Genomic DNA, 25,835 nt, shown 5'->3' with positions numbered 1-25,835 from the left:
CCTTCTTTGATGACTAGAAGACTTTATTGTGGCTTTCGCCTCGAGGATGAAAAAAAATATTCCAATTAATATCCATTTCCTAATTTGCTTTGGGTTAGGACCCAAGGAGCTGTATGTGTGTTTGGTTTTCCTTCTGGCTGGTGGGGGCCTGCTGGATACACTCATATACACACTCACTTAAGAGTCAGCATTACAAGTCTGTGTGTGTGTGTGTGCATGCATGTGCGAACGAGTGAGTGCGAGTTGGTGTCAGTGTGTGCGTGGCAGTGTGTGCGTACGTGGAGTACGCAGCTCTTAGATACTTACCTATACCACTGACACCTTCCATGGGAATGAATGTCTCCAGTACTGCCCAAGGGAGGCAAGGGTTGAGTCTCAAATGCACCCCATTTCCCTGTACACAGTAGTGCACCACTTTCAACCAGGGCCCATAGTAGTGCACTATAGATCAGTGGATTGACGTTGCTTTGTCATATCTTTGCCCTGATGACATCGTTGGACAGACAAAGGGTCCCATAAACTCCCTGTGATCACCACGTAATCGGCCACTTCTGTTCCTAGATGTCTTGGTATGCACAGTAGATACAGCATGTCTAAAGCTCTGCTTTTTATGAGGGACAGTATTAGTGTGCCCAGTCACTAACGTGATGCTGATTTGGCTCTGGTAATTGGTGATAATGATTTTCTGTTGCGACGGCTCATTCATTCTTTCTTTGAGGCCTGTATGGTATGTTTCAATAGCCTCAAACTGTAATAAAGATCTTATTGTAAATAAATATTCCTTCTGGGTTGCGTCATACAAGGGGGCACACACACACACACACACACACACACAGGCGTGTCATGTTAAACTGAGACCATGTGTTATGTACAGGATTGAAAAGAGTGCGACGCTTTGAGTGTGTTCCAGTGTACAGTACATTGGCAGGGCGAGCACATGTTGAAGTGATGCATAGAGGGGCCATCGAAAAGAAATGCGACAACAGTACCGCCCTGGCTGTGTCACACACGGGATGCTACATCGTTAACGCCCCAGGTTCCAATGAATGACATCAGGGACTCTGTTTACGACTGGAGAAATGCATGCTTCCTTCCTTCCGCTCTACCTTGGGCAATCATAGGTTGGAATTAGGTTGGTAACCTTGCTTTCTCTTATCGAATCAGGTAGAGATCAGTGATTTCTGAACATTTCGTAGCGTCACACCCTTCTGAACAGACCCTTTGGTCAGTATTAAGCTGGCAACGACTAGCTGCCATTCCCTACAGTGTTCTGCTACAAGCTCTCCATTTTTAATTGGCTGGAGAAAAAGTTTTAAGTGGCCCCTTGTTGCTGTGAGCTGAAGAGTCTTCCACGCACAACCAGATGCTCGCTTAAAAAAAGCACACACACTCACACTCGCGTACAGTTTGTAAGCGGGCAAGGCTGAGCCCCAACACCCCAAACTACCTGGCCCGTCACACCACTACCTGGCCCGTCACACCACTACCTGGCCCGTCACACCACTACCTGGCCCGTCACACCACTACCTGGCCCATCTGTTTTGTGTATCTCTCACATTTCTCAACACATGATGTGTTCTCGCTCTGGGGGAAAATTAAACCCAGGAAATGTTTATGGGTGAAATGTGAAAAACAAACTTGTACTAAACTTATGAATGCTTTGTTTTTAGTTTTTTTACTCTAGTTACTTAAGATTGCCAGGACCCACTTGTGCAATCTGTTTGGGAAACCCTGTCATGGTACTGTATATGCTACAGTACACACTGTAGTTGTGTATGCTATTCTATGTGAGAAATTGCCAAGAAAGTGAAGATCTCGTACAAGGCTGTGTACTACTCCCTTCACAGAACAGCGCAAACTGGCTCTGACCAGAATAGAAAGAGGAGTGGGAGGCCCCGGTGCACAACTGAGAAAGAGGACAAGTACATTAGTGTCCAGTTTGAGAAACAGACACTTCACAAGTCCACAACTGGCAGCTTCATTAAATAGTACCAGCAAAACACGAGTCTCAACGTGAAGAGGCGACTCTGGGATGCTGGCCTTCTTGGGACAGCCTTTGTTTGGCCCACCGGACAGAGGAACTCTGCCCAGAAGGCCAGCATCCCGGAGTACCTCTTCACTGTTGACGTTGAGACTAGTGTTTTGCGAGTACTATTTAATGAAGCTGCCATTTGTGGACTTGTGAGGCGTCTGTTTCGGTAGATATTTGCCGTTTCCACCTAGAATAGTAATTTACGTTATTAACAATGTCTACACTGTATTTCTGATCAATTTGGTGTTATTTTAATGGGCAAACAATGTGCTTTTCTTTCAAATACAAGGACATTTCTAAGTGACCCCAAACTTTTCAACGGTAGTGTATGCTACAGTACATGGTAGTGTATGCTACAGTACATACAGTCAGTTATAGGGTATTGTCCCAGATGGCACCCTAATCCCATGCACTACTTTTGAACAGATGGGTCCTGGTTAAAAGTAGTTCATTACATAGGGAATAGGGTGGCATTTGGGACACAGCCTTGGTTTGGCCCAGTCATGTTGGTGTGGAGTGTGTTAGTGTCTGTGCTTTGTGCGTTTCCAGAGCTCCACCACAGAGACCATGAGGACTATTCCCTTCGTAGGCCAGTTCCTCGGCCGCCTCTGCTGGAACCCCTATGTCACTGTGGATGGTAAGTGGACTGTCAATCGGGTAGGGTTCGGTGGATGGATGGATGGATGCCTTGCCTAATGTGTTATCTTGTGTTTTGTTGTGTGTCCTGTGTTCAGCTGAGAGCCGCTCACTCCTGCTCCAGAGTCTGTGGAGTCTGTATTCAGAGGAACCTCATAACGCTATTGAGAGGAAGGCCAACCAGTGGATACGGGTAATAATCTATCAATATATCAATCATTCTATCCCTTCATCAATCATATTTTGTATGCACAAAAACAATTTTTTTTAGCACTTACACCTGTGTCCTTGTCTATGATTCCATAACTTACAGTGAGACATACAGTACCAGTCAAAAGTTTGGACACCTACTCATTGTAGAATAATAGCAAAGACATCAAAACTATGAAATAACACATATGGAATCATGTAGTAACCAAACAATTGTTAAACAAATCAAAATATATTTGAGATTCTTCAATGTAGCCACCTGTTGCCTTGATGACAGCTTTGCACAATTTTTGGCATTCTCTCAACCAGCTTCACCTGGAATGTTTTGCCAGCAATGTTAAAGGAGTTCCCACATATGCTGAGGACTTTTAGGCTGCATTTCCTTCACTTCGCGGTCCAACGAGGTCCAACTCATCCCAAACCATCTCAATTGGATTGAGGTCGGGTGATTGAGGCCAGGTCATCTGATGCAGCACTCCCATCATTCTCCTTCTTGGTCAAATAGCCCTTACACAGCCTGGAGATGTGTTGAGTCATTCCCCTGTTGATAAACAAACGATAGTCCCACTCAGCGCAAACCAGATGGGATGGAGTATCGCTGCAGAATGCGGTGGTAGCCATACTGGTTAAGTGTGCCTTGAATTCTAAATAAATCACTGAGTCTCACCAGCAAAGCACCATGACACCACCACCTCCATTTCTCACGGTAGGAACATACACATGCAGAGATCATCCGTTCACCTCGTCTGCGTCTCACAAAGACATGGCGGTTAGAACCAACAATCTCAAATATAGACTCATCAGACCAAAGGACAGATTTCCACCGGTCTTTGACCATTGCTCGTGTTTCTTGACCCAGGAAAGTCTCTTCTTATTGGTGTCCTTCAGTAGTGGTTTCTTTGAAGCAAATCGAAAGTCTCCTCTGAACAGTTGATGTTGCGTTATGTCTGTTTGAACTCTGTGAAACATTTATTTGGGCTGCAATTTCTGAGGATGGTACCTGTAATGAACCTATCCTCTGCAGCAGAGGTAAGTCTGGGTCTTCCTTTCCTGTGGTGGTCCTCATGAGAGCCAGTTTCATCATAGCGCTTGATGGTTTTTGCGACTACACTTGAACTGTTCCGTATTGACTGACCTTCATCTCTTAAAGTAATGGTGGACTGTCGATTCTCTTTGCTTATTTGAGCTGTTCTTGCCATAATATGAACTTAGCCCTATTTGGTAAAATACCATCTTCTGTATACCACCCCTACCTTGTCAAAACACAACTGATTGGCTCAAGTGCATTAAGAATGAAAGAAATTCCACATTCAGTTTTAACAAGGCACACCTGTTAATTAAATAGCATTCCAGGTGACTACCTCATTAAGCTGGTTGAGAGAATGCCAAGCGTGTGCAAACCTGTCATCAAGGCAAAGAGTGGCTACTTTGAAGAATCTCAAATATAAAATATATTTTGATATGTTTACAATTTTTTGATTAATATGATTCTATATGTTATTTCCTAGTTTTGATGTCTTCACTATTATTCTACAATGTAGAAAATAGTACACAAAGAAATACCCTTGAATGAGTAGGTGTGTCTAAACCTTTGACTGGTACTGTATACTTTAACAGCCATAGTAAGTTCTCTTAAAGCAAAGAGTATTTTGTATGGAGTGATTTGAGCGCCAACAGAAACTGTATTTGTAATCAATATCTTAGAATTTTTATGCACAAATTGATTGAATTCATAAATGTAACTTGTATTTCATGATTTGAAACTAAATTGAATGGATATTGCATTCAATTTTAAAATTCAATTGAAATGTATCTGTTTCATTGTGATAAATATCAAATCAAATGTAATTGGTTGTGTACACATATTTTGCAGATGTTATTGAGGGTGTAGCGAAATCCTTATTGTTCCTAGCTCCGACAGTGTTTTCGGGGCAGAGGTCCTGAGTTCGAGTCTCCATATGAGCTGAAATGGGGGGGAAGCGGTATTTAGTATTTATTAGGATCCTCAATAGCCAAGGCAGCAGCAGCTACTCGTCCTGGGGTCCAGATTAAAACAATTACATCACAACAAAACCAGATACAAGATATTACATATTTATTCTATTATTACACATTTACAATATACAATTTATTTGTAATACTTACATTAATTTATACTACAATATTGTAATGTTTGTGTGTAGAGTGCGTGTGTTAGGGTGTGTGTTTCAACACAGTGAGGTGTTGTTTTTTAAATATCTGATTTCACTGCTGGCTTGAGTTACTTGATGTGGAAGTGAGTTCCATGTAGTCATGGCTCAATGTAATACTGTGTGTTTCCAAGACTCTGCTCTGGTGGCATGTCTTGTGGGGTATGTATGGGTGTCTGAGCTAGGGTTGAATGGCAGGAACCTGGTTACTGAGATTTACCACCCAAAACCACAACCTTTTCCCAGGATAAATAACTGCGAGAAACCGGTAAATTCTAATTAATTGAAGAGCATGGTGTGAAATGGAACTGTTAAATGATATGAGATGTCTAAATCTGGCTTCTCTACAGCCTCTGCATGATGAGACATCAACACTCAGGGTAGGGACAGACTGCCCATCTCAGTATGGAGCACAGTTCACAATGCACGTAGACCAACCATCTCACCATGGTAACTTATTTTCGTAGCATAGGCTGTACTACAGTAATATAAAGGCCGAATGTGTGTCTTAATTTACCCATCTCCATCTGGCTTTCGGGGGTCACCTTATTTTGTCATTTTAAAGATTTTTAAAAATGTTTTATTGCAGCTGCAGAGTTTTAAAACAGCTTATCACTCAAATATTGTGTCTCTCTCTCTCCACCAATTCAAATTGCATCCAAAATACATCATCCTGTTCTAGATTGATACTTTATTTAGCCCGATAGATGTCCTAGCCTACCCCTTTCAGGTAATAGTCAATGCAGTATTAGCCTTATATTTAGCTAATTAATAATGGGTTATGTATAATAAGCTTCTAATTTATAACCTTTGTCTCTTGCGCAATATGCACGCACCTGTGCTCTGCTGGCCTCTCCTTAAACTTTCCTGAGCTCTTGGAGTCCCATGCTGGAAAAGCAAGACTAGAATAGCTTACTGGATATTTTTTGTTGTGCATTTCTTATACCAATAGATTATTTGAAGAGGGACGCAAGCTCTTGTTTGCTGAATGTTAAATACAGCAGCCAATAGAACTCACAGGTAGTTTGAAATTATTTAATTTAACTGTTGAAAGCAAGGAAGAAATTAAGTAAGAAACGAGAGAGAAAAGAGGTAGTCTAATAACATTAGGGGAAATGTGAAATGTACAGTGCATTCGGAAAGTATTCAGCCCCCTTCACTTTTTCCACATTTTGTTACGCAACAGCCTTATTCTAAAATTGATTTTTTTTAATCCCCTCAACCTACGCGCAATAACCCATAATGACAAAGCAAAAACACATTTTCAGAAATGTTTGAACGTTTTTTTTTTTTTTTTACTGAAAGAAAAAGTACCTTATTTACTTGCATAAGTATACAGACCCTTTCCTATGAGACTCGAAATTGAGCTCAGGTGCATCCTGTTTCCATTGATCATCCTTGAGATGTTTCTACAACATGATTGGAGTCCACCTGTGGTAAATTAAATTGATTGGACATGATTTGGAAGGGCTCACACCTGACTATATAAGGTCCCACAGTTGACAGTGCATTTCAGAGGGGAAAAAAACAAGCCTAGATGTCAAATGAATTGTCCGTAGATTGTGTTGAGGCACAGATCTGGTGAGGGTACCAAACAATTTCTGCAGCATTGAAGGTCCCCAAGGACACAGTGGCCTCCATTCTTAAATGGAAGAAGATTGGAACCTCTAAGACTCTTCCTAGAGCTGGCTGCCCGACCAAACTGAGCAATCGAAATATACACTGGAGTTGCTTACTAAGAAGACAGTGAATCGTCCTGAGTGGCAGAGTAACAGTTTTGACAAATCTATATTAAGACCTGAAAATGGTTGACATATCTTGAATAATTTAAAAAAAAGATCAATGGGCAAATATTGCACAATCCAGGTGTAGAAAGTTCTTAGGGACTTACCCAGAAAGACTTACAGCTGTAATCACTGCCAAAGGTGCTTCTACAAAGTATTGACTCGGGAGTGAATACATATGTAAATGAGATATTTCTCTATTTAATTTTCGATAAATTTGCAAAATGTCTAAAAACATGTTTACACTTTGTCATTCTGGGGTATTGTGTCTAGATGAGTCAGAGAAAATATAAATTTAATCCATTTTGAATTCGGGCTGTAACACAACAACATCTGTAATAAGTCAAGGGGTATGAATGTTTTCTGAAGGCACTGTAACTCAATGCTAGTCAGCCTGCAAACTAAACACTTCTAATATAAATACAAAAAAATGTGTCTAACTAACCGAAGATAGACGACAGCCTGTCCTTTCCAATGGGAACAAATGAGTCATAGTGGGCAGAACAAGCAATAATGGGGTGGGCCAAGCTCGAGCTAGCGAGATGCTATTGACATGTTCTAGTATTAATTAGCATATTTCCATTAGGGAACACCTACTCTGTGACGTGCACGTGTGCAATAACTCAATTAGCCTTTGCACTCCTAAACAACACCGTTTTTGGAAACGTCTACACAACTTAGTCCACTCTGTTCTTAACCGATTCTAGTTTTGGTAACAGAACACTGTATTGTGATCAAATGTTTTCATCGATGAGAGAATTTGCAGAATGTCTGCCAACATCCATCTTCAACAACTGCCGAACACTGGACTTCCTCTAACTACCATATCAATACCATATTATGTCCCGTGTGGCTCAGTTGGTAGAGCATGGTGCTTGCAATGCCAGGGGTGGGGGTTCGATTCCCACGGGGGACAAGTACGATAAAAAAATTGTATGAAAACGTATCCTACTGTAAGTCGCTCTGGATAAGAGCAACTAAAATGTAAATAAGTGGAAACGCCAAATGGATGCTTCACATTTATACATCTGGTGAAATATTTGTCTCATTGTTCTAACTGTGATAAATATGATTGAAGACAATTTGTGGGCTTGCCTCAGCTCAATAAAAAAATGTGTAGCCTACCATAGTCATTTATCTTTAATATATTGAATGAGTGAATTATTTCAAAAAGGCATAAAACTTATTTGGTTGTAATGTTTCACATCAAGGGTGCTCCATCCTCCAGGAGAGCTACTGGGTGTGCAGGCTTTTATTCCTAACCCCTCTAACAAACCACAATTTAGAAATGAGCTGCTCAAACAAACCTTGATAAACTGACTGATGTGTTTGAGCAGGGCTTGATTAGAAGCCTGCACACCCAGTATCTCTTCAGACTGAGGGTTGACCACATGTGTTTTAGACAGTTGCCTAACAGGTATTCTACTTTGGGGGGGTTAAGTGTCTTGCTCAATGACAGGGGATCGAACATGGGATCAGAAGAGCAGTCTTCCAGTGTTGAGACACCACCAATTGTTGGTCATGGAAATTTGGTGAAAAGTCATGAAATTCCATCTGTCAAAATGTGTATGAACCCTGAACCAAGCAGTGTGTCGTCCTTTACATTAACTTCCTGATCTCCTACTGGTCAGTTCAAGATCGGTGCAATTAGAACCTCTTGGTGATCAATGCCAATGTGGGAGAATTTCTTGAGTTAGAATTCAGCGGGAACACTGGACACAAGGAGGACCTCAGCAAGGGCAGCTAGCTGAGTGTGTGCTGGGAACACGTCACAAATGCCACTGACAGAGACTCCCGTCACACAGCCTACATCCTCCCTGTAGACAGTCAGAGAGAGAGAGCAAGTGGTTTGGAGGATTGAGGAGTTTCAGATAATCAAGTCTTTAATATATATATAAAAATTGGAACTTAAAATGTAATTGTCAATACACCTGCATTTTCAGAATGCAACACCCAAAACATTTTGCGCTAATAAATGTTTGTTTTGTGAAAAATTATGAATTTTGGGTTAATGCAACCCCTGGAACTTTAGGTAAGTGGGCTAACAGTCTTGTGACATTAAAGAGACCTGGTTTGAACCCAGTCAGTCACCAGAGCAAGATTAAATAGGGAGGGGTAATGCGATCTGTAGAAGGGCTATGACAGGGCTATTAAACTATGCTGAACAACAATATAAATGCAACATGTAACGTCGGTCCCATGTTTCATGAGCTGAAATCAAATATTCCATATGCACAAGAAGCTTATTTCTCTATTTTGTGCACAAATCTGTTTATATCCCTGTTAGTGAGTATTTCTCCTTTGCCAAGATAATCCATCCACTTCACAGGTGGTAGATCACTACATGATCACCTTGTGCTGGGGACAATAAAAGGCCACTTTAAAATGTGCAGTTTTGTCACACAACACAATGCCACAGATGTCTCAAGTTTTCAGGGAGCATGTAATTGGCATGCTGACTGCAGGAATGTCCACTAGGTCTGTTGCCAGAGAATTGAATATTAATATCTTTACCATAAGCCGCCTCCAACATCGTTTTAGAGAATTTGGCACTTTGTCCAACCGGCCTCACAGTACGTCCAACCACAGTCCCTGTGTAAGCACGCCAGCCCAGGACATTCACATCCGGCTTCTTCACCTGCAGGGTCATCTGAAACCAGCCACACGGACAGCTGATGAAACTAAGGAGTAAAACCAAGTGTGGCTACTGCCGGCGCAGTCGTGAAATCAGTAGATTAGGGCCGAATGAATTTATTTCAATTGACTGATTTCCTTATATGAACTGTAACTCAGTAAAATCGTTGAAATTGTTGCACGTTGCATTTATATTTTTGTTCAGTATATTTTGCTATGGGTGGCAAATTGCTGGGTTTATCACACTACCTTCTGCACGTCCTGTGAGAATCATAGAGGGGAACAGAAGGCACGATCATGTTTCAGAGATTCTTAGCTTTCAGGAATGGTGTCATAACTTCTAGCCCAAACGGTTCAAATACTAGAACAAAATTCAGGAAGAAAAATTAATTCAACATTGGCTTCAGAAACCACCAGAAACCACAGGGAGTGTTTGATTCTTTCTGTTCTCTTCTAGCATTCCTTGCTGGCAAAGTACCAGGATGTTTTTGAATCTGAATTTAGAGAATTGAATTTCAAAACTTCATCTGAGAAGTTTAAAAGTGAGGTTACAAGTTTATCAACTTTCAAAGCAGAAATACTTTCCCATTGTTTCTCAACTGTAGTGTATGATACACCATTTTCTCTACTTTCATCCAATGTAAAAAATACAATTGCAAATTTTGCTGGATAAGATCGAATTGAGTCGGTCGTCATATAATACATGTAACTTTGGTAAAATTCAAATGATAGTTTGTAAACTTGATACACTGACAATGAATGTAATATTTACCATATTGAAACTGCGTATACAGTGCCAGTCAAAAGTTTGGACACACCTACTCATTCCAGGGTTTTTCTTTATTTTTACTGTTTTCTACATTGTAGAATAATAGTGAAGACAAACTATGAAATAACACATGGAATCATGTAGTAATCAAAAAAGTGTTAAACAAATCAAATTATATAAGATATTCTTCAAAGTTTGCCTTGATGACAGCTTTGCATGCTCTTGGCATTCTCTCAACCAGCTTCATGAGGTAGTCACCTGGAATGCATTTCAATTAACAGGTGTGCCTTGTTAAAACTGAATTTGTGGAATTTCTTTCCTTAATGCATTTGAGCCAATCAGTTGTGTTGTGACAAGGTAGGGGTGGTATACAGAAGATTTGGTAAAAGACCAAGTCCATATCATGGCAAGAACAGCTCAAATAAGCAAAGAGAAATGACAGTCCATCATTACTTTAAGAAATGAAGGTCAGTCAATCTGGAAAGTTTCCTCAAATGCAGTCGTAAACCATCAACCACTATGATGAAAATGGCTTTCATGAAGACCACCACAGGAAAGGAAGACCCAGAGTTACCTCTGCTGCAGAGGATAAGTTAATTAGCGTTAACTGCACCTCAGATTGCAGCCCAAATAAATGCTTCACAGACACATCTCAACATCAACTGTTCAGAGAAGACTGCATTAATCAGGCCTTCATGTTTGAATTGCTGCAAAGAAACCACTACTGAAGGACACCAATAAGAAGATGAGACTTGCTTGGGCCAAGAAACACGAGCAATGGACATTAGACCAGTGGAAATCTGTCCTTTGGTCTGACGAGTCCAAATGTGAGATTTTTGGTTCCAACCGCCGTGACTTTGTGAGATACAGAGTGGGTGAATGTATGGTTCCCACTGAAGCATGGAGGATGCTTTACTGGTGACACTGTCAATGATTTATTTAGAATTCAAGGCACACTTAACCAGCATGGCTACCACAGCATTCTGCAGCGATACGCCATTCCATCTGGTTTGCTCTTAGCACCACTATCATTGGGTTTTCAACAGGACAATGAACCAAAACACACCTCCAGGCTGTGTAAAGGCTATTTGACCAAGAAGGAGAGTGATGGAGTGCTGCATCAGATGACCCGGCCTCCACAATCACCCGATCGACCTCAACCCAATTGAGATGGTTTGGGATGATTTGGATTGGAAGAGTTTCAGAGAAGCAGCCAACAAGTCCTCAGCATATCTGGGAACTCCTTCAAGACTGTTAGAAAAGCATTTCAGGCGACTACGTTATGAAGCTGGTTGAGAGAACGCCAAGAGTGCTCAAAGCTGTCATCGAGGCAAAGGGTGGTTACTTTGAAGAATCTCAAATATAAAACATATTTTAATTTTGTAACACTTTTTTTTGGTTACTACATGATTCCATATCTGTTATTTCATAGTTTGATGTCTTCACTATTTTTCTACAATGTAGAACATAGTAAAAAATAAAAAACAACTCTGGAATGAGTTTGTGTGTCCAGACTTTTGACTGGTATGTTATTTGAAATATAGAATTAGAATTTTCTATTAAATTGAAATGGAATTCAATTTATTCAATTCAGTTTCAAGTCATGAAATATACGTTCATCTATGAATTCAAATTCAATATCTAAATACACATTTAAAAAATACTCAAATATAGTTACTTTTGGCACTTAAATCGCTCCATAACTTTGACTCTTCTAAGCCTATTGAAGTGATTTTTGGTCAAATGTATTTTCAACAGGACTTCTCTTGCCTGTAGTCCATTTCTTCCCAAATAAGAAATGGCTTATTAATGTGTTTGAGTTAGTGCAAGCCTTTGTTCCCCAAACCCTAAAACGTGTTATGAAAAGCAAATAAAATGGCTTCAGCATGAATTTTCACCCTTAGAATAGATGAAAGGCAGAACTTATATCAGCTCTAGTTACTCCTTCTTTTAACCTGCATGTACAGTGTTTTTAGAGACAGAGAAAGAGCGAGAGAAGGAAGAAGAAAGGATTCGAGGGTTTTCAACTTTCACAGAGTTCACACAGATGGCTTACCATAAACAATACCGAACCTTCACATTTTCCAGATTAAATATGTGTGTGTATTCTTTTGATTAATTTTTCATCTAATAAAATGTCTCGCTAATTAAAACAGTGCTTTTAAAGTAAACTTTTAATTTGCCAGATGTTTTTTGACCTATAAGAGGGGAAGTGGGGTGAGAGGCGTGTGTGTGTGTGGTGAAGGCATGATTTGTTGCCTTACAGTACTTTCTCACATAGCGCACAGCCTTTTTCTCCAGCCACTCATGACTTATAATGTGAGAAAGAGTGAGGGAAAACCCTTGTATGTCTTCAATAGTTTTGTAATCGTTAGAGACAGAAAAGTGGTTGTGTTAGATGGAGAGTGACAGTCACACAGCTGACTAGAACTAGAACCTTCAGTAGAGTCTGACTGGAACCAGAACCAGAACCATCCAGTAGAGTCTGACTGGAACCAGAACCATTCAGTAGAGTCTGACTAGAACCAGAACCATTCAGTAGAGTCTGTCTGGAACCAGAACCATTCAGTAGAGTCTAACTGGAACCAGATCTAGAATCATTCAGTAGAGTCTGTCTGGAACCAGAACTAGAATCATCCAGTAGAGACTGACTGGAACCAGAACTAGAACCATTCATCCTTGTGATGCTATGTCTTATGCCGTCTGGCCTGGAATGCAGGCCTGCTTTCTGTTAACTCCCTTCTCGCTCTTTCCCTCTCTTTCTTTCTCTCTCTCCATGTCTCTGGTGTCGATGTTGTTGTCTCTGTGTCTGTAAAGGCTCTAGCCACCCAGTCTCTGTGTCTGTATAGGCTCTAGCCATCCAGTCTCTGTGTCTGTAAAGGCTCTAGCCACCCAGTCTCTGTGTCTGTATAGGCTCTAGCCATCCAGTCTCTGTGTCTGTAAAGGCTCTAGCCATCCAGTCTCTGTGTCTGTAAAGGCTCTAGCCATCCAGTTTCTGTGTCTGTAAATGCCCTAGCTAACACTGATCAGCTGCTCGTATGGCTCCAAGGCATCGTCTAAATTAGCGCTTTGAGCCTAATGTATGAAAATCTCTTTGGTTTTTACAAATAAAGTTATTATTATCAGCATGTTATTAAATCAGAAACTTTGGGTCGTCTCTGTGTGTGTGTGTGAGCCCAGCATTTGGTGCTGTGTGAAGTGGTGAAGGGAAAGGGAGGAGTGGCAGTGCTCTTGAGCCCTAGTGTATCACAACTCTCTCATTATGGGACCCCCTCTCCTTCTCTCCATCTCATCCTTTCTTCTCTGCCTTCCTTCTGCACCAAGCCGGCCATCCCTGTCTCCTCCACATCAGACTGGGTATAGTGTTTGATGGGTGCTGGTGGCTACATAGCTAAAGGCTGCATTTACTTTTTTTGATGGAGCCAGCCAAACACATTATCTCAGCCAATCATGGCTAGCGGGAAGGTTGTTGGCTTTTTCTGTGGCTAAATCAACTAGGCTCGTAATTTAACAATTGTATTCGTATTTACAGATGGCATACAATTTTGTTATTAAGCACATGAAAGTTCACATGTTCCAGATGGCATTTCTGCCCAAAAACGCATTTTTATCAAATAAAAAATAAAAAGTTACGTTCACTTGTCTCTCCTGTGAAGTAGTGGCGCGCAACATACGCCTAGTTTCCTGAATCGAGTCACATATAGTATGAGAGGGACAAAGTAACTATTTGGACAACAAAGTACTATTCCATATCTATTTCACCACCACCTCCTTATCCTTTCTTCCGCTTACTCTCTATATCCTGCCGTCCAGCTAATCTCATTCTCTCTTCATCACTCCATTAGTGTAGTGGGAGGGTATACGCCATATATCCATTTCTTTTTCAGTGGGAATTGAGTACACTCACTTCCCACTGATACGTATCAAAGTAGTGATGGTGGAGGTATACAGCGTATCACTGAATAGGGCTGAAGGAACAGATCGGAATGTTTAGCTTAAAATGGTAGGGTGGTAGGGCTACGCGTGAATGATCCTGAATGCAATTTGCGGGAAAACAATGTTCTAAAATGGGGTTGGTTTTATGGACAGAGATGGAAATATCCATTAGAAAGAGGGGGGATTTAAAGATGCAACAACTATCATGGGTTACTAATATGATTAGGATCATGTATTTTGGCTGCTAGGCAATGAAAGAAAGGTTCATGAAAACCAATAGCCTAGAGCAGGAGAACTCAAATGTGGAAGTCTCTCAAAATATTTGCCTCAAATCCCTTCCTAGGCTATAGACTACTTTGAAGCAAGGTAAGACATGCCTCAAAATATGAAGTAAAACGTCCAGGTTTCAAACAGAATATAGCGATGCTAATGATAGGCCTGCTCGTCTTCTGGTAGATGGAAAGGCTTTCCCAAAACCCTTCTCTATTAAACTGCCTACCTGTCAGAATGATATCATGATTATTTGCATCAATCAAGTGGCCATTTATTTTCCAGTCTCCATCTCATGTGCTACAGAAACAGTGTAAACCAACCAACAGTTCTAGGTACCTGCACACTTGAATTAAAGGGTAAAAAAACTAACATTCTTAGATTTTTTTTACCCAGACCTGAAAAGTGGTCTCCTGATGTGGTTTAAGCATTGTTGTGGACATGGAACATACTTTTTTTTGTTTGTTTTACTGTAAAAACAAAGTGTGACTTTGAGAGCGAAAACCTGAAAAAATGTAGAAAAATCTGAAACTGGTGAATTTCTGACTCAGTTGACAGCCTCATTTATCATTTAACTATTTCAATAGTTGGCCTACTATTAGCCTACTTGCACAGTACCGCTTGGATTGGCCTGATTGTGAAAGACCAATGTGGGATTTATCATTTTAGAGTGTATGTCACTGTTTCTAATAGAATTTCTCACACAGGGCACTTTTCTTTCCCCGGGCTGGCTGTTTGGAAAATGTTGGGCAAAATTAGAGTATTCTCACTTCTCCAGACACCACTACATCACTGTCACTATCTGATGTCTCTATTCTCTCCTCTCCTTCTCTCCCTTTCTGCTCGTCCTCTACCAATTTCACCGTAGGCAGTACTTCAGTCTCTTAGGGGTTTTGGAGAACTCGATCATGACTGTGTAATTGTTAACAGCAGTCAAAGAATCGCCCATCAAAACCAGCCCAAGTCCTTGCAATGTTTTTTTCTTTCTTAATTTTAGACTTATGGAGTGATTTCTGTTCGCCAACTGTACGTCCGTGCCCCCAAGGCCAGCTTAACTACAGACTTCAAGAGAAAAACAACTCAAACATTTGCCACCCATCCATTTTGTTCCTTCTCCCTCATCGTCCCACATCCGAGAGTCTGACTGGATCCCTTTTCCCCTCTCTGTCTTTCTCTCCTTCACCATTCCATTCCTCTGCGCTCCCCACTAAACCCACTCTGCCCAGCCCTGGGTTGTATGTGTGTGAAACCACAGAGCCCACTGACTGACTGGCTGCCTTTCTCTTCAGGGCTCTCAGTCCTTCCCCAGTCTCCTTCCCTTCCTCTCTCTCTCTCCTTCATCTCACATCTTCTGTTTCCTCTCTTGTCCCACATCTTGTCTCTGATCTCCAGTCTTCTCTATACACACACACACACACACACACACACACACACACACACACACACACACACACACACACACACACACACACACACACACACACACACACACACACACACACACACACACACACACACACACACACACACACACACACACACACACACACGTTTCTACTAATCTACAGTTGCTACTCACCAGTAGTCCTCGATCCATAGTGTTTCATCTGGCTCTTTTGCACTTTTGAATGGATTCAAGGCTCCATTCATGAGGATGTACCGTATAGTAGCTGTGATCAAAGTGAATAGCTGCAGAATGTTCACTCAGTTATTGTTGTCAGGTGAAAAGGTCAAAGGTGAAAGAGAAAAGTGTGATCTCCACACCACCACCAGCAGCTTTAGCAGCACCCTAACCGAGGCCTGGACTTAGGGCTTACCCTTCCAGCACTACCACATCTGAGAGGGCTTAGCATTAGATCAGTGCATCAGCACAGACTGCCTTACACTGTGCAGTTGACAAGGGGCCGTATGTATCAAGCCTCTAGGATCAGGTGCCCCCTCTCCATGTTGTCTTATTCATTGTGATCTAAATGGCAAAACTGATCCTCCTATTTTGCCCCAGCATTACAGGAAGACTGCTGTGGGGGTCTCTGCTGTGGGGGGCTCCACTGTGTGTCTATGAGACTGTGGCATGATGGCTAAAGTCAAACTGGCAACGTGTGTTTGAGACACAACTCAATACACACAACACACACAGTGAACATTTGCGATCTTCGGCTACTTGTTCTGTTTCAATGTATTTTCTCCTGTTTGGTGCCTACTGAAACGGGCCCCCGGTGTTGTTTTCCTGTGTTGTCCAGTGAGGACTAGGTAGGACCTAGAATGGAGGATAGTGTTAGTTATGAGATTATTTTTCACTCTGTGACTCTGATTTATACATGTTTGGTTTATTGGTGTATCGGAGACCCCCTCGGAAATATGCTTGTTAAAACCAGGGCCCCCGTAGAAGAATGTTAGTTTCTGAAGTGGCTCATATGTTGTCCATACATGTGCTCTCATGTAGCCACTGGAATGCCTTTCTTGTCCACATGTGGTTGGTATGATATGATACCATATGATCATGCTATGTACTCATTAGCTTTGAAGTTGTAGACACACTCAAACACTATATCAGGTTAGTCATTTATACTGTCATTAGCCCACATGAAAAAAAATACTAGTTTATTATAGAATACTACTGTACTTACTATAGAATTATATAGTAAACTGAAGTATACTGTAGAATGCTACACTACACACTGTAGTATCCCTCGATCACGTGTAGTACTTACTAAATAATGTTGTAGTATACTGTAAAATACTATAGTAAATACTAATGTATTATCTGCAAAAACACTACACGTTTTTAACTCTAGTAAATACTACAGTATTTAATTAGCATGTATCCTGCCTATTCCCCTCCCCATGTTGCAATTTGTGCCATAAGTGAGAAACCTACATGCCAAGTATAGACCATATTGTTTTCCCTACAGGTTATAGAAAAGAGCAGAAGCTCTGAACTATGCATTCAGACCCCTGTCCTACCTACCTATATTATGGAACATTTAGTAGGTTTCCTAAACATTTAGTAGGTAAAATACTAAATTAATTTCTGCAAAAACACCACAGTAAATACCACAGTATACTACAATCCGCAAAAACACTGCATTAATAACTATAGTATATAATAGTGTTTATTTTACTACAGTATTTATACTATAGTTAACTAAATACTACAGTATACTACAGTGAATACTACAGTAAAGTCCATAAAAATAAAAATAAACCCACAGTGAATACTTTTGAATGTATACGATAGTATACTGTAGTATTTTTTTAAATGTGGGAGCCTACTGAACATTTTCTTTCCTCCCAGAACGTGTTATGTCAGCTTGCTACAGAAGAAGAGAACAGTGCAACACATATGTTAGTGAAACATATGGGCCTGCCTCCAAAGGAATACAATGTAAAGGTTCTAAGAAAGGTATGAATGCTTGTTGATGTTCTTTCACATTTAATGAAGGATATTATTTAAAAGGTCATATATTTCATAGTATTTATTTACATGACTGTGTAAGTGCGCCCGCATATGTGTCTATGCATGTGTGTGTGTGTGTGTGTGTGTCTGTATGTACTGTAACTTGTCCTTCTGGCTGGTCAGATGGTGTGGTTGCTAGTGGAGGAGGTTGGGGAGAGCTGCAGCAGTTTGGCTGACCCTAACCAGAGGTACTGCGTCTGTTCCTCTTACTCTCCACCACATGCACCGTCCCAACTCTAGCTCTGTTCCGTTCCCCTGATGTGACCTCATTTCCCCCAGGTGTTCGTGTGACAGCGTTCTTGCTGCATCAGTGGCATGTGTCCCCCTGGTCACATGTCCTGAGACTGCTCCTCTCATTGGTGCGTTGCTGCAGCGGCCGGTGACCTGCGATAAGGCAGCCCTCAGCCAGGACTTCCTGGATGCTGTAAGCTCCGCCTACTCCAGGTAAGGACCGAGGGTGGGAAAACATTCTCCAGCGGCTTAAACCCTCAGTGTTTGGAGCTCTGACGGAACCAGAGAGCTGGAAGTGTAGAAAACAAGAATGCTAGTGAACACAAACCCATCATGCAGTAGTCTCTCTAGACAGACTGGTTGCTTCCGGCAATGTAGCAATGCTCCAGATTACACCTCTGTAGAAGTTCCGGCGTTAGTTGAGACAAGAGAGGACAAGTCGGAAATGGGGAGCGCGTCACCGGTAAGGTCACTGCCGTATGCGCTTGTTTGCCTAGCTAACCATGAGCACAATTCCCGCCCGCTTTTTATGCCCCACCTACCCAAACTTGTTGGGAGAGTTCTGTTTGAAGATCAACCTCCTGGGAACAAATGTTTTTCCCCCTTTTAAAATGTCAGAGAGAAGCCGACATTCTCCCCAGGCCTTGTGCCGTTGCCTAGCTTTACGTTGCTCCAAGGTCTGGGGTATCCGATTCTAATCATGCCGCGATGTCACACTCCATGAGGTTTGAAGGAGTGTCACCACCAGGCCAACCGCACTGCTTCATTCAGTACATCTTGTTGACTGACATCGCACTGACCTTCACTGTGAATGTGTGTGTGTGTGTGCGTGTTGCAGAAAGTGTGTGTCTCTGGAGGCCCAGGCAGTGGTGTCTCTGTGGTGCCATAACCTGGCCAGCCTAGAGGGGGCAGTGATGTCTCTACTGGACTCTGTGCTCTCCAACCCAGCCTCCATCCCGCACAACCTACAGAGCACCATCACTCACTCACTACTGGTATGTATTTTGGAGTAGGCAGGAGTTACCTCTAACCAATGATACAGGGTCAGATATGTCCCCCCTCCCAAATGGTAAGTAGAGAATTAGGGGAAGAGTAATATGATCCTAGATCTGTGGCACAGGAGGTTGGTGGAATATTAATTGAGGAGAACGGGCTCGTGGTAATGGCTGGATCGGAATGGTATCAAATATATCAAACACGTGGTTCCGGGCCATTATTCTGAGCCGTTCTCCCCTCTGCAGCCTCCTGTGATCTGTGGTCAGGGGCAACTTCTACCTCTACCGAGATGGAGAGTGATTGGGGCCCTACAGTGTACACTCAGGAAAGCACAGCATCTACAGTATAGGTGTACTTTAATCCTACAGCTTTCTCCATCTCCCCCTTCTCATATCGAGTTAAATCTAAGCTGCTCATCGGGTGTGTTGGAGAGAGGGGACTTCTCTAAACAATTCTGTCTCTCTGTACTGTGTGTGTGTTTATTTACACAAACTACTCCTTCGTCCATCCCTCACTCATCCCTCTCTCCATCCTGCCTCGATCTGTTTATTTACTCTACCTCATCCGTCTGCTGATTGGCCTGTCGTTATCACGTTGGCGTTTTACACACACGCGCGTCTTCGGCTTTGTTTGTTTGAGTGCATCTGGTTGGCTGCGTCTGTCGTAACTCGTTAACAGCGAGGGAGGCTTAGGTTGTGTTTCACCGAGCCTTTCTGTTTGTTTGGATCATGGAGACATGTAGTGTGTGTGTGTGTGTGTGTGTGTGTGTGTGTGTGTGTGTGTGTGTGTGTGTGTGTGTGTGTGTGTGTGTGTGTGTGTGTGTGTGTGTGTGTGTGTGTGTGTGTGTGTGTGTGTGTGTGTGTGTGTGTGTGTGTGTGTGTGTGTGTGTTTCCGTGTGTGTGTGTGTTTCCGTGTGTGTGTGTGTTTCCGTGTGCCTGTGTGGGTGTGCCCGTGCGCCCACGTGTTTGTTTGTACGTGTGAGTGTGTGAAAGGCTTAGGAGCTGACTGGCTCGCCTCTCTCCCTCAGTTGTTTAAACTGCAATCAAAAATGGGAAATAAAAATTTGTATCACATTCTTGTTTTGAGTTCTTTCTCCCTCTTCCTCCCCCACTAACAATACACAAGGCCTTCCTGGACCCGGCTAGGCTGCCAACAACAGGATGTTTGGTGCGTGCTGTAATTGACCCTCCTTAAAGTGTTAGTGGAATGTATGGAGGAGGACTCTAAAAACCCATCTGTTTTCACTAGGGGAAACCATCATCCCTCAATCACACACACACACACATGCACGCACACACACCTTTTGTATGGCTCCAGGATTGTCATATTTGATCTCTCATTTGTTAAACTGAGCAGAGGAGAGGTGACGTACTGTATGAGAAATATGTATCACGATTGATGATGGGAGTCCGAGGATTGGATGTCCAGTGTATGGAGTAGGTCTTGGGTAGGATGGTGCAATGACATAATATGAACACTAGAGGGGGCTAGTTACTTTTACAAAGACCACCTCCCATTCCGTGTCTGCTACAAGTTTAGACACAGTTCTAGGATCAGCTCATCCTCTCTAAATCTTCCTCAACCATTGGTGGAATGGGAGGTAAAACTGACTGTAGATCAGTGGCTAGGGCAGTGTCACTACTCTTGCCTCTCTGCTTCCAGGGTTGGAGCAGAGCATCAATTAGGCTGTCTCTTGCATTGGTCTCGCCAACCTTTTACCTTCCAACCTTTGTGTCCCAAATGGCAGCCTATTCCCTATGTAGTGCACTGCTTTTGACCAGAGCCCATGGGTTGGGTGAGATGGAGGTTGGAGTGATGGTGGTTGGCGTTGGGATGGGTCTGTGAAGTTCTGGTGGTAGTTTGAAATATGCAATCAGCATTTTCCCACAGATTATCTTGCTCTATTACTTTCTCCCTCCTTCCCTTCCTCTCTCATATAGGATCAAAGCCCAGGAGAGACATGTGGTCTTCCTATATGAAGGGTTATTGCTATGAGAGGAACAGAAGGTGGCATGTTTTTACTGCCTTCTAGCCCATGAGAGGGATTGGAGGGAGCATAAATTAAGGTTGTTCTGGGGGTAAAAGATGCATGGAGAGGACGCGAGGAGAGAGCGAGGCACGCATGTACAGTGCAGCTGTTGAATGTTTTCACAGGGGCGTTTTTAAAACGTGTTGAATCTAAAACACATGATGGCGCGCTGCATTAGGAGATGGAGAGAAAAGAGAGAGAGAGAGTAGAATATTGGTAAACTAATGGTCAGGAACAGCGTATGAAAATGGGGAAGTGTCATTTTGATGAGGGTAGACGGCGCAACAGTGACACCAAGTGGTGTATGAGATGAATTGATCCATACAGGCGACTGCTGATATGTAACCATGTTTGTGTTTGTATGTGTTTCAGCCTAAAGCCTGCTCCCAGCACGGCTCCATATTCTTAATAGTGAACGACATCTTCAGGTGAGCCATTGGGACGCTTCATTCACACAAGTGAATAAAGTAGATATACAATATTCCTACTGTAAACAATTTGATTACTCAGTGATGTGTATATGTGACAGACCGCCCCGATTTTTTAAAATTTTTTAAATATTTTTTATATTGAATAAAAGTAGCGACTCAGAGCTACAAAATGGTATATAATACACTGCAGTTGAGAAACAATGGGAAAGTAATTTTGCTTTGAAAGTTGGATCAACTTGTAACCCCACTTTTGAGAAAATGGCCCTTGAATGTTTTTGTACACCTACTGAAGAGCTGTAAACTTCCCCAGACACATCTAGCTAAGTGGATGGGTCACTACGGTCTCGACATATTCATGAAATGCAATAGATGGCCGTAGTCACCACCAGACACACCTGGATTTGATAGGTCATGTAATCATCTGGAGAAGTGGAGTCTTCTGTTAAGACATGTAGCTAGCTAGCTAGCTAGCTAAACAATGAACTGGAATCATCCCAACTCATACTACTACCAATACAAACATTGTCATAGCCGTAGTATGAATTTGCAGGTAGCTAAAGCTAACCAACTAGGCTCAATTTAACTATCTAACATTAGTCTATAACTATCAATGCAAATGGATTTCTGATTCAAATAATATTACTACACAGATCATATGCATAATGTTAGCTAGCGAGCGAGCCAGCAAGCTAACGTTCGCTAGCTAGCTAGCAGTACACTTTAACTTGCAATGAAAATTACTTTCTGACTAAATTAGAAACTTATAATATCTGAAAATGTAGCTAGACTCATGGATGAACGCTTTACGGTAGACTGGAACCATTTAACATTTGTTTGTAGCTACATCTTGTTCTGCCAGCGTTGTGTCAAGTCACTCCGGTTCACACTGACCGTGGCGTGTGCAGAAAGTAGCCCGTCACTTTTTTCTGTCGAAAGCACTGCTAAATTCAAGGCATCAATGTTGTTGATTAAAGTAGTCAAACTTTTGTAGTTCTCGATAGCGAACATTATATCTTTCTGAAACAGAGCGGTAGAAAGGACTATCAACATATACTGAGCAACTCACATTATAGATAGAAGCATGCTACATGGCAGACCAATACAAACTCATCTCCTGGCATGTCCAGCCTATCCATTATCTCAGCCAATCATGGCTAGCGGGAAGGTTCCTGACTTTTTCCATGGCTAAACCAACTAGGCTCGTAATTGAACAATTTTATTTGTATTTACGGATGGAATACATGTTTGTTATTAAGGCACATGTTCCAGAAGGCATTTCTGCCGGAAAATGCATTTTGATCAAAATAAATGTTTATGTTCAAATGCCTCTACTGTGAAGTAGTTACGTGCGTCATAGCCTTTACCAGGAAACTAGGCTTAATTGTCCTGTTCTGCTCTGTGTAGGTCCATGCTGGTGCAGGTGGAGGGAAACCAGACTCTGCTATCTCTTATCCACACCTTCACCATCTGCTTCCTCAGGGAACTGGCAGCCCTGCAGCCTCAGGTATGGAGGCTCCTAAACATAGAAATATAATTAATAGAATTGCCTTGGAACCTCTAGGCAATTTGACTGGTAAAGTCATGGGTGCACTCAAAATGAACGCCAGTCCATCCATTAATGGCTTTCATTGACTTGAATTGGGCTACCCATTCTAGTGGTTCTGTTTCGGTGTTCCTAAGCAGGCAGAACAGTCATAGGTTGCCTAGACTACAACCACGACTATAGGGTGTGTTACCTGAGTATATGAACTCCATCTCAACTCTCAATAACACATCAATCTACATACCACCCCATACTGCACCACCAAGCACACACACACACACACACACACACACACACACACACACACACACACACACACACACACACACACACACACACACACACACACACACACACACACACACACACACACACACACACACACACACACACACACACTCCCTTATCTTCTACAAATCATGAGATAGAGCTCACCTCTATTTGAACTGTACAGCCAGCCACACCTTTAGGGCCAGCTATAGGGGACCTCCATCCATACGATCTACAGTGTAGTCAGTTCTCTAGGACACACACTCTTTTTGGTCCTCTTTCTGTTCTAGCAGTGGAAAAGCCTTGATGTTTTTTTAAAACGTTAATTTGACAGCCTTTAGGTTGGGATGTACGGTTGGGATTTTTAGATGTATTGCATTGTTGTCTTGCTAACTCGACTGGAGGGCTCTGACAATGTTCTGCATTGTATTATAGGTTAACTTTGTCTGTTGCCTCTTACCTGTGTGTGCGCGCGCCTCTTGTTTCAGGAGTGTGTGTCCTTGAAGGCCTTCTTCCCACACACACCCCAGAGCTTACTGGCCCCTCTGCTGACCCATCCTTCAGGTAGGATGCGTGTGGGATCTCTTATGTGTAAATCATTTTACCCTCCGAGTGAATGAATGGCTTTCTGTGTCTCACCAATCAATAACTGTTACTTATAACATCTGTGTAACAGCTACATTAAAATCAGTAAGTGATTAACATTTTTACATTTGAGTAATTTAGCAGACGCTCTTATCCATAGTGACTTACAGGAGCAATTTGGGTTAAGTGCCTTGCTCACGGGCACATTGGCAGATTTGTCACCTTGTCCGCTTGGGGATTCAAACCAGTGACCTTTCGGTTACTGGCCCAACGCTCTTAACCACTAGGCTACATGGTACTTTGAAAAAGGTAGTTACTAATTTTCATTATTCCTCTCCATCATCAATACTCACAAGATCATATCAGTAACTGAGCGTTATCCTTGGTTACCCTTTACTCAATATATCTTGCTTTCATCACAGTAATGTTTAAAGTGATCAAGATCAGTCTCTACTGTGCTTGGATATTGGTCTATTTGTGTAGGGGAATGTTTCATCACAGAATGATACAGTTATCCACATCTGCCAGAGTAGTCTAGGCTATACCTGTATGAGTATGTTGAATGTTCTAGGATGGCAGGTAGCTTAGCGGTTAGGGCCAGTAACCGAGAGGTCTGGTTCGAATACCCGAGCCAACGCGGTGAAAAATCTGTCGATTTGACCTAGAGCGAGGCACTTAACATAATTTGCTCCAGGGGCACCGACCTACTATGGCTGACCCTCTGAAACAACTAATTTCACCACAGAACAACTCATTTCACCGCAGAACAACTCATTTCACTGCACCTATCCATTTTTTTCTGAGGTATGTTAAAGTGTGTTGCCAAACCCAAGTACCCCGCAGGCATGGCTTATTGACATCTAGCAGTGCCGTTTAGGAACATGCTGGCTACCAGCCAACACTCAAAGTTAATCATTACACACTGTGTGTGCGTGCCTGCCTGCCTGCCTGCCTGCCTGCGTGTGTGAGTGATTGAGTATTTGCGTGCGACCAATTGACACCAATGCATAGTTTGAGTTATGCATCCCTCTCATCTCCTTCCCCCGCCCCCAGAAATGGCCCAGGAGGCGTGGCCAGAACACCTGGCCTGGATCACTGCATCACTACAGAGACTCACTGAGGAAGAGGAGGAAGAGGAAGCCAACAGGTGAGAGGGGAATACCTTGGGCTTTTCATTAGTCAGGCACAGAGTGCTGACGTTGGTTCAGTCAGTCTAGCAATAAATATGAACAGTTATAAATATGTAATAGACTGTACAACTTCAAACTTAATTTTTCAAGTTGGTTATGATCTGTGTGTCTGGGAGTTGTTCATGTTTTATGAGCTATGTCTCTTCAGCTCCAATGATGCGGTTCCCAGCATCACCTCACCTCCATTTTCTCTCTCCGCTGCTGCTTAACATGATATTTTCCCCCATATACAGTTGAAGTCGGAAGTTTACATACACCTTAGCCAAATACATTTAAACTCAGCTTTTCACAATTCCTGACATTTAATCCTAGTAAAAAATGCCCTGTCTTAAGTCAGTTAGGATCACCACTTTATTTTAAGAATGTGAAATGTCAGATTAATAGTAGAGACAATGATTTATTTCAGCTTTTATTTCTTTCATCACATCCCCATTGGGTCAGAAGTTTACATACACTCAATTAGTATTTGGTAGCATTGCCTTTAAATTGTTTAACTTGGGTCAAACGTTTCGGGGAGCTTTCCATAAGCTTCCCACAATACGTTGGGTGAATTTGGGCCCTTCCTCCTGACAGAGCTAATGTAAGTCTGGTTTGTAGGCCTCCTTGCTCACACACGCTTTTTCAGTTCTGCCCCCAAATGTTC

General features: G+C 42.2%; 1 protein-coding gene and 1 non-coding gene across 4 annotated transcripts in view; both read left to right on the top strand.

Moving 5' to 3' along the window:
* The window catches only part of fancc (FA complementation group C), a 36,942-nt gene that overhangs the window by 5,940 nt on the left and 5,167 nt on the right, over positions 1-25,835 (top strand). For all 3 annotated transcript variants that reach the window (XM_046346874.1, XM_046346876.1, XM_046346875.1), the window contains 10 exons: positions 2,582-2,669; positions 2,767-2,861; positions 17,756-17,863; positions 18,041-18,105; positions 18,197-18,361; positions 18,987-19,143; positions 21,546-21,601; positions 23,009-23,108; positions 23,906-23,981; positions 25,056-25,149. In XM_046346874.1, the coding sequence (XP_046202830.1) occupies positions 2,582-2,669; positions 2,767-2,861; positions 17,756-17,863; positions 18,041-18,105; positions 18,197-18,361; positions 18,987-19,143; positions 21,546-21,601; positions 23,009-23,108; positions 23,906-23,981; positions 25,056-25,149 (1,004 nt within the window). The remainder of the gene's footprint in view (positions 1-2,581; positions 2,670-2,766; positions 2,862-17,755; positions 17,864-18,040; positions 18,106-18,196; positions 18,362-18,986; positions 19,144-21,545; positions 21,602-23,008; positions 23,109-23,905; positions 23,982-25,055; positions 25,150-25,835) is intronic.
* trnaa-ugc lies at positions 7,694-7,767 on the top strand. The gene has a single exon. It is a non-coding gene; the product is annotated as a tRNA-Ala (tRNA).

This window comes from Oncorhynchus gorbuscha, linkage group LG04 (genome assembly GCF_021184085.1).
Source record: "Oncorhynchus gorbuscha isolate QuinsamMale2020 ecotype Even-year linkage group LG04, OgorEven_v1.0, whole genome shotgun sequence".
In the NCBI taxonomy this organism is placed as follows: Eukaryota; Metazoa; Chordata; class Actinopteri; order Salmoniformes; family Salmonidae; genus Oncorhynchus; species Oncorhynchus gorbuscha.
The sequence above is the reverse complement of the archived record's forward strand: the minus strand, read 5'-3'. Positions and strand labels throughout refer to the sequence as shown.